The 9138-nt window shown below is 48.9% G+C and overlaps 1 protein-coding gene across 2 annotated transcripts; it reads right to left on the bottom strand.

Annotated features, from left to right (window-relative positions):
• Positions 1-1452: 1452 nt before the first annotated feature.
• Cd320 (CD320 antigen) lies at positions 1453-8136 on the bottom strand. 2 transcript variants are annotated; one of them, NM_019421.3, is made up of 5 exons: positions 7936-8136; positions 5086-5211; positions 3502-3732; positions 3049-3210; positions 1453-2941 (listed from the first exon to the last, which is right to left on the bottom strand). In NM_019421.3, the coding sequence occupies exons 1-5, from the start codon at positions 8054-8056 to the stop codon at positions 2799-2801; spliced, it is 783 nt and encodes a 260-aa protein (NP_062294.3). In that variant the 5' UTR covers positions 8057-8136; the 3' UTR covers positions 1453-2798. The 2 variants fall into 2 exon arrangements, with proteins under 2 accessions (NP_062294.3, NP_001292098.1); NM_001305169.1 differs by lacking the exon at positions 7936-8136 and adding an exon at positions 7596-7801.
• Between the last annotated feature and the right edge of the window lie 1002 nt (positions 8137-9138).

The raw sequence follows: 9138 nt of genomic DNA, 5'->3' as shown, positions 1-9138 counted from the left end.
TGGTATATACCTATAATTCTAGCACTGGGGAAGGGGCAGCAATCAGAAACAATAGTACAAAAGTCATTCTCAGCTATAGGGAGTTCAAGGCCACCATGGGTTACATAAGACCTGCTTCCAAGTAAGAGACCCTAACTGGGCAACCTCTGCTTTGCACCTTGGGACTCCCACCAACTCTCGCATTCAGATAAAAGACGGAACCACCTGGGTCAACCACACATTGCAGAACCACAGCCCAGGTGTGGTGGAACACAACAGTAACTCCAACACTGGGGAAACTGAGCCAGAAAGACATGGAGTTTGAGGCTAGCCTGTACTACATAGTGACACTCTGTTAAAAAGAACAGATTGTTTAGAACCACCAAGTACGTGGTAGTTCCCCCCAATAAGAACCCAAACACTCCAGATAACTCCAGATCCCAGATGGGTGCACGTGTAACAGGTAAATTTATAGCCCAGCATGGCCCACTATGGCCTGTGGTGGACAGGCATAGTCCATAGTTATAAGTAAAAACTGTTTATCCCTAACTAGCCTAAAAACAAAATTCATCTTCCAAATTTCAGATGGATAGATGGATGGATGGATGGATGGATGGATGGATAGATGGATGGACAAAGAATGGGTGGATGGAGAGATAGGTTCTATGTGGTCCAAGTTGGTCTGCAGTCGAAAATCTTTTGTCTTAAAGCTGAGGTTAGAGAATAGCTTTTCACCCAACCAGAAATGGCCTACTGTGGCTCTCCCTCCCTCCCCCTCCCCATCCTCTCCTCTCCTTCCCTCTCAGCTCACCCACCCCCAGCACACACACCCACAACACTCTGTTGGTCAAGATGAGTACCAAGTGTCAGTCTACAGAGCCAAGGAAAACCTTGTTCCCCACCTACCTCCAAGGGCCTCTACCATCAGCCAATGCTCCCCATCCTGGCTGAAGCATCAACTGCTATTTCAAAAACCCAGCCATAACACACTGCTCAGATCCAAACTGCTTCATCCACCTTCCCTTGTAAAGGATTGGGCGGGGGTAGAATCACAAAAACAAAGCAGTTCCCACCTTGAGAAAGCCCTCCTGGTGTACACTCCTGCCTTTTGCACCCAGCATCACATGAGCAGTGACCAAGTAACTGTCTACCAGACATCAGAGCTCCAGGAATTCTTTTTGTTGAGATTTGTATGTGTGTGTTGGGGTGGGTGAAAGCTTGTATTTGTATGTGTGTGGTGTGTATGTGTGTGTGTACACCTGGGTGCAGGCATATATTTGAGGGTCCACATGCATGTTCACGCAATCACGTGCATGTGGATACCTGAGGTTGATGACAGGAATCATTCTGGGTTGTTCTTCCACCAGTCAGTATCCTGCCTCAGCTTCCTGAGGCTGGAATTATAGGCAGGCCTCCACACTCGTCCAGCATTTACATGGGTTTGGGGGATACAAATTCTGTTTCCATGCTTATGCAACAGGTGTTTTAATCACTGAGACATATCCCCAGTCCCTCCCCTTTATTTTTTGAAACAAGGTTTCTCACTGAATCTTAAACTCTCAGGCTACACTATCTCCCCAGCAAGTCCCCGGGATCTTCCTGTGCTCATGCCCACCCGCAGTAATAAGATCATAGGCAAATCCAACTTCCTATAGGGTACTGGGGATCTGAATTCAGGTCCTCTTACTTGTACAGCCTCAGAGCTCCAATACTCATCATGGGCCTGGAGGTTACTAGGAGCTAGAGATACCAGGAAGGCCTCTCCTCTGCCTGTTGGAGGCATTCTAACAGTCCCCACCATTTTACTTAGGAATTTGAGAGTCTGGGAAGAGCTCTGGCCTTGTTACTCAGAAGTCAAGTTGTATTAACAATATTTTCTTGTTTTCTGTATGTCCATGTTCAGGTATCTTGGGCTTCAGTTATGACATGGGGACAGCCCTTCCCTACCTCCCGGGGCTAACTCATTGCTAGACAGTAAACAACCTGTCAGCCTAGAACAGAACTGTCTCATAAAACATCAACCAACTGCATCTGGGGAAGAAAGGAAATAAGGTCTCCCTGAATAGCACAGACATTCCTTGAACTCCAGCTCTTCAGGCCTCAACCTCCCCAGTGCTAGAATTACAGGCATGTACATCAAGCCTATTACTTCTAATTCTCCTATCTCCCCTTCCCAACTGCTGGGATTATAGCCCTGAAAAAACAGGGGATAGCCAAGTTCAAATCAGGTTAGCCCAGCTTCCATGTCACAGAAGAAGCCATGACAAAGGAATGCCCAATAAGGAAACATTACTTCAGGTCTCTTCTCCTATTAAGCCCACTGTTAATGTTGAGTGTGGACTCAATACTCGTCCTCACTTTATAAAAGTAGAGTATAGGAGGAAATGTCCAGGACACAGACCTCTTGGCTGAAGACTCCCTTTTAAAAGGTAGAAGGAGATCCAGCCGAGACCATAGGCTGCCCAGGCCAAGGGAAACAGGCTAGAGGCAGACAGAGGGGTGAAGAAACTTTAATAGCCACCCATCAATGTGAGCAGCAGGAGTGTCTAAACCACAGTAGCCCCATTTCTTGAGAGCGTCCTGGGGCCAGCCCCTCAGTCCTGGCTATGGCAAGTTTCCAGCCAAGCTCACCACATACAGCGGGAGTGTCTGAGGACCCCAGTCTCTAGGACCATATCTGTAGAAGCTTAAAAATCAAAGTTCTCTGTGCTCCAAAGAGCCCAGGTCTCAAAGCTGAGAAGCCAGAAGCTCCTTGCGTGTTTCACGGCTCCTTTGTCCCAGTCTGACTGCACTCAGGGCCAGGTGGTAACCATGTGTCCTCAGATCAGAGAGGTTTTCCTTTCTGACAGCAGCAGCGACTCCTTCACAGCCACCAACAGCCCTGGTGGGGGCAGATAACCCTGACCTCGGAGGCGTAGCAATATGAGAAGGGTGGCCGAAACCAGGATGGCACTCAACACCCCTGTAGGGGACAGACAGATGGTCAGGAGTAGGATAAGGAGGGCAGGAACTATCGCAGACTAGTAAGTGGAGAGCCCCAAGTTCCTCACATGGGAAAGCCTATCTTACCAGCAGCTGCAATAACCCCATAGGCACTTGGGTTTCGGGATGAGTCCCCAGCAGAGGTAAATGTTACATTCCTGAAAGAGGTCTCATTCTCCATGGTCGTAGAAATCCTTGTAGTTGTGGCATTCTCCTCCTGGAATATCTTATCAATTTCTGTGTCAGTGTCTGCAACAAGGCAAGGCATCAGTAGCTGAGGGGCGCCCAGGGCTTAGCAGTCTGGTACACAAGGTTTCCAGTGCCCAACTCTTAGAATTCATCCTGATCTAAGACAGAGTAAAGTTGGTGGGAAATCACTAATCCTCATGATGTCCTGTCCACCAGCACAGGGACGAAGGCCTGGGAGGAAGCGTGTGTTTACATCCTCAAACTAGTCACCCATGGAAGGAAAGAAATGTCCTTAAATAACTGTCAGCCTTCCCCACCCACACAGGTATACCAAGATCCCAGGACACAGACCACAGCTGAGCTCATCACTGGAGTCAAGACAGTCTGGGTGGCCATCACAGCGCCACGTGTGTGGAATACAGACATCATCCAGTATGCAATGCAGCTCACTCTCCTGACAGGGTGGGCGGCTGCAGTTGAGGTTCTTGTCAGAGACATCAGAGCAACCACTGATGTTGTCACAGGAGCAAGGAAGGGCAGACTGTGGTTGGCACTGCCCATTCTGAGCACATGACTCAATCCCTGAAACATAGAGTCAATCAGATTCAAAACATCCATGCAAGAAAATGCAGTATGCCAGGCACGGTGGTGCACACCTTTAATCCCAGCACTTGGAAGAGGAGGCCAGCCTAGTCTACATAGTGAGTTCTTTTTTTTTTTTTTTTTTTTTTTTTTTTTTTTTTTTTTTGGTTTTTCGAGACAGGGTTTCTCTGTATAGCCCTGGCTGTCCTGGAACTCACTTTGTAGACCAGGCTGGCCTCGAACTCAGAAATCCGCCTGCCTCTGCCTCCCGAGTGCTGGGATTAAAGGCGTGCGCCACCACGCCCCGGCTTACATAGTGAGTTCTAAGACAGCTATCAATATGTAAAGAAACCCTAACTCACTCTCTCTCTCTCTCTCTTTCTCTCTCTCTCTCTCTCATACACACACACACACACACACACACACACACACACACACACTCACACAAAGAAGAAATCCCAGTGCTCTGGTTACCCAATCCGCTCTAAATCCTAACTTCTTCCACAAGTAGCAAACTAAACTAAAAACTAAAAGCATCTCGTTCCTTTAGCTACTTTAATCCCAGCACTTGGGAGGCAAAGGCAGATAGATCTCTGTGAGTATGAAGCCAGCCTGATCGACATAGAGACTTTCAGGCCATCCTGGGACATACAAAATAAATGTATGAAAGCAGCTTCCTCAGAGCTGAGGAGATAACTCAGAGGGCAAAGTGCTTGTAGTACAAACATGTTGAATGAGTTTGATCCCCAGTACCTAGTAAAGGCCAGGTGCAGCAGGGCACATCTCTAACCACAAGGCTAAGAGTACACATGGCTGGATCTTGGGGCTCCCTGGAACAAACCATTCTAGCTGATTCTCTCCACTCTCCCCACACTAAATCCAAAGGCGCGTGCTGGGGGATTGTCAATTTTAGTGAAAGATGGTCTCAAAAGTAAGGTGGAGAGCAACAAAGGACACCACCAGTGTCAAGCTCCAGCCCTACATACACACAGACATGCTGGCAAACACTCCTGCACACACTTGTACCCAGACACACACTAAGTAAAATAAAGAAGTCTGTGTGTAAAGGCTTGCCCTATGGGAAGTCTCTGTGCAACACCTGTCAACTCCACCTACTAAGCCCTCGGCTTCCCATCAGGCTCCTCCTTTACCTGCTCACCCTCCCCGTACGCCTGCCTACCTATGTCTCTAGAGCGCTGGGTATAAAGCAATCCCAACAGTCCAGACCCACAGACTCCACCTTGCCCTGCTTATCCAGCCCTACAACCAGTCTTTTCCTAATCCCCTAATCTCCATGCCTGGCAGCAGTGTAAACACCCATCCTCAAGCCCCTCTCCAGGAATGGCCACTTACTACAGTCTTCCTCGTCACTGCCATCAGAGCAGTCCTGGTCCCCATCACAGCGCCAGGAAAGGGGCACACAATAGCCACTGGTAAGACACTGGAAGGTGTCTGTCGGGCAGGAGTCAGCTCTAGAGCCTGAGAAATGAACATAAATGAGGCCTTGGGAGGGTTGGGGGATCCAAATCTAGAATATCTTTCAAGAGGACAGTTATGAGCTGCAATCAGCTAGAGATAAGCGATGTAAAGAAAGGGTAAAGAAACTATATTGATAGCCACCCTCTACAGAGCCCTGGGTTTGGGGCCCTGGAAGTTCATGAATGCTGCTAGGCTCCAGTCTTCTGAAACACTATGACCACACAGAGCTGGTGACAAAAGTCGGGACTCAAACCCAGGTCTTACTGACCCTTGACACTATTAGGCTCCAAATGCTCCAAATGGCCACAAAGTCTACATTGGAGACCACCAAGCTCCATAGTTTAAACGGGCTCGGAGAAGAGCCGTTCCCCAACATGCTCTGCAAGAGACTCATGATCAAGGTCAGGGGGACCTAGTCTAACCCACCTGCTTAGCAAAGGGGAAACTGAGAGCCTGGGTAGTAAATCTGCTCAAAAGCCAGGCATGGTATTATATGTATGCAGGAGGTTGGAGGCAGAAGGACTCTGTGTTCCAGGCCAGTTAGGGTTATATAGGAAGACCTTGACTTAAAGCATGGTGATCATGTGTACTCGCCAAGACCTATTCCCTCATCTCCCAAGTTCTTCCCAGGTGAAAACACTCAGCTTGACCTAAATATGTCACCTCTGAACTAGACCCCTAGTACCGAATCTCCACCAGGCCAGAATATCACACTCTTATCTACTCTGATCACCCACTATCCCACGGGACCCAGGTCCTCTCACATCCAAGGCTAAATCCTTCCCTTCTCCATCAAACCCCTCTATCCTGGCCTCCTCCTCGTAGTTTATCTAAGAGACTTGACTCGCTTTCATCACAGGGCCTTTGCACGTGCCTTCCACAACCCAAGGGCCCTTCTTCCACTCTGTATTCAGAGGAAGAGGAGTCTAGACCGTTTTGCACATCAAGCAAACATTCTACCATTGAGCTATATACCCCAGCCACAGCCCACCTTGTCCTTCCACTCTATAGGTGTGATTCTTCTTCAGCTTTCAGATCTTAGTTTATATCTTGGGCAGTGTCTCATGTTCCCCAGGAAGCTCTGCCTCCCACAAACAACAGTCCCTAACTAGTAACATCCATATTCCTATTGACTGAACACTCTCAGTGAAAGTCAGGGACGTGGCCTCATGGCCATGTCTAGTGCCTGACAGTGTGTGAACAAGTCATGTGAGGGTCCACATTGACCCAGATAAAACCTAAGCCTTTCCAGGGAAGCCGGGGCTGTTTGCTGATCAAGAGGGGCAGGCAGTGAAGAGACCTGGTACTTGGGCCAGCAGGAAGGAATGAACAAAGACAGGAGGGAGCCTTTAGAGCTTCCTACCTCACACACAGAGCCAGAGCCTCCAAGACCCCTCCCTCCCTCTCCTTGTAGTCAAACGCAATTATACCTGCATACCACACAGTTCAGAAGCTCCAGAGAGCTGAAGAACTGAATACAAGCCCTGGCCACCACCCCTTCCTGCCCAGCATAGCCTCCTCTCCATGCCTAACAACTCACAGTCCTGCCAACTCAGACCTTCTCTTCCTGACTCTGTATTTTCTTGGAATGGGCCCAGAGCAGAGCAGACCCTATACCTCTTGGGGGCAATTAATCAGACAGGAGTCAGGATGACCCATGATTCCTCCTCCCAGTCTATGTCCTCATCTGTAAAAGAGGAATACTAAGGCCAGACTTAATGTTGCTCAATAGTAAGTCCAGCTCCTGGGATGCTGGAACAAGAAGACTGCTTGGAGCTACAAAACAGCCGAAAGTGGGAGGAGGGGTAGTTTATGGGTACAGATCCATAAACAGCCAAATACAATGGTCCATACCTAATAATCCCTGTGCTGGGGAGCCTAAGGCACAAGTTGAAAACAGCAGTCCAGCCTGTGTTATATAGTAAGTCCCTGTCTCAAAAAAAGGGGAACTAGTGCCTGCCTTTAATCCCAGTACTTGGGAGGTGGATCTCTAGGAGTTCAAGCCCAGCCTAGTCTATATAGCAAGTTGCAGACAGCCAGAGCTATAAAGTGAGACCCTGTTTGGAAAAAAAAAAAAAAAATCAAAACATAATAAAAACCTAAAAACAGAAACAAAAACAAACAAACCAAAAAAACCTTGAAACAGTTAAGACCTATTCTCATACAGAGTGGATGGTCAGTAGTGGCCAGTGGTCACAATCGGGCCTCCTCGTCCTGCCCGGGACAGGTTCCTGGCCAAGATTGGGGTTCACAGGGGAAATACACTCCAGGGCTCTTCCTTCCATTCTCTGAGGCAGGAATACAAGGAAAAACTGAAGCTCTGGGTGCTGAAAGAACAGCCACAGAACTGCAGCCTCAGGGCTGAAGGTTTCGGGAAGGCATACCTGCTGCAAGAAGGTACCGGGTGACCAGCCCTGCGTGGTGAGAGGTCAAAATCAGAAACAAAAGCCTTCCAGCCCACATTGAGCTGAAGGACGGCTTGGAGGTGACTTAGGGACAGCGCAGGAATAAGGGAGGAAGCTGAGCAGAACACAGGAGAAGGCACCCATGTGGCGGTCCCCTCTGCACGCACAGAGGGCCGATTCTCTCCACTCTACCCACGCTAAAGCCAAACACGCGTGCTGGGGGAGTGTCAACGACCGATGGGCGGCGCAGCCAATAGTGAGGCGATGCCAGCGCGTGGAGGCGGGATCAAAAGCGGTGTAGAAACGGGGGTTCACTCACCGGAGACTTGGACCCGGGTATGGGCCGGAGCCGGAGCGGCCTCTAGGCCTGTTCTGAGACCAAAGAGGAGCCGCAGCACCAGGCCCAGGGCCACTGCCCGCCCAGCTCCGCCCCGCGCCATCCAACAGCTAGCCGAACTGCTCCGCTCCAGCCGCAGCCGCTCAGTCAGAAGGACGCGCTGATTCTCGCGCACGCGCACACAAAGGCAGGGGGGAGTGGCGCAAGCAAGCCTGCGACCGTAAGTACCCGAATACAAGGGTACTTTGATTTTAGGGCTCCTCCTGGCTTCTTCCTAGCAGTAAAACCTAATGTGTTTGGTGACCTAGGCCTGTAACTCCCAGATATTCTACAGGCTGAGGAAGAACAAAGCCAACCTAGGCTATTAAAGGAGACCCTACCTCAGAATAAAAAACAGGAATTCGGGGAGTAGTTCAGTAGTAGAGCACTTGCCTAGTAGTATTCAGGAGGCTCTAGGTTTAATCCCCAGTTCCATGAAAATAACCACATTAACTTGAAATAATAAACTTCTGCTGAACAGTGGTGGTGTACGCCTTAAATCCCAGCACTTGGGAGGCAAAGACAGGCAGATTTCTGAGTTCCAGGCCAGCCTGGTCTACCGAGTAAGTTCCAGGACACCGGGGGCTACAAAGAGAAACCCTGTCTCAAAAAACCAAAAATAAAAATAAACCTTCTAGGGATATAAATGAACTTAGCAATTTTGACCTAAACTTCACATGTAGCCTACTGCAAATATCACTGCCCAATGGTCCCAATGAATATGGCAGCCACACCCTGTGAACACTCCCCAGCAGGTCCCTCCTTTGTGCCACCTAAGGATTTTACTTATTTTAGCTTTATTGTCTTGATTGCCCCCTAGAATGCCAGCTGCAGGCGAACCAGGATGTTGGTTTCCTTTGATGAATGGCGAAAATAGTGAGGGAATGATGGAATGATCAAATGAGTGAACAGTTACTGGCTTCGAACCTGGACTGACCATCTCCTTGGTTCCCATCCCAACCTCATTAACTTCTAGTTCTCACACACTTGAGAAACATTTATTCTAACATGGGCCTGGTAGATTGATACTACAATTGTATTAATTGTAATTGATACAGATTGGCAGCCTTGGGTTTTCTCATCCCACTTCCACAGTTGAATGCATTGAGTCAGCTTATCCAATGTGGCTAGTGATGTTGTGGTTTC

This window comes from Mus musculus, chromosome 17 (assembly GCF_000001635.26).
Source record: "Mus musculus strain C57BL/6J chromosome 17, GRCm38.p6 C57BL/6J".
NCBI classification, from domain to species: Eukaryota; Metazoa; Chordata; class Mammalia; order Rodentia; family Muridae; genus Mus; species Mus musculus.
The sequence above is the reverse complement of the archived record's forward strand: the minus strand, read 5'-3'. Positions and strand labels throughout refer to the sequence as shown.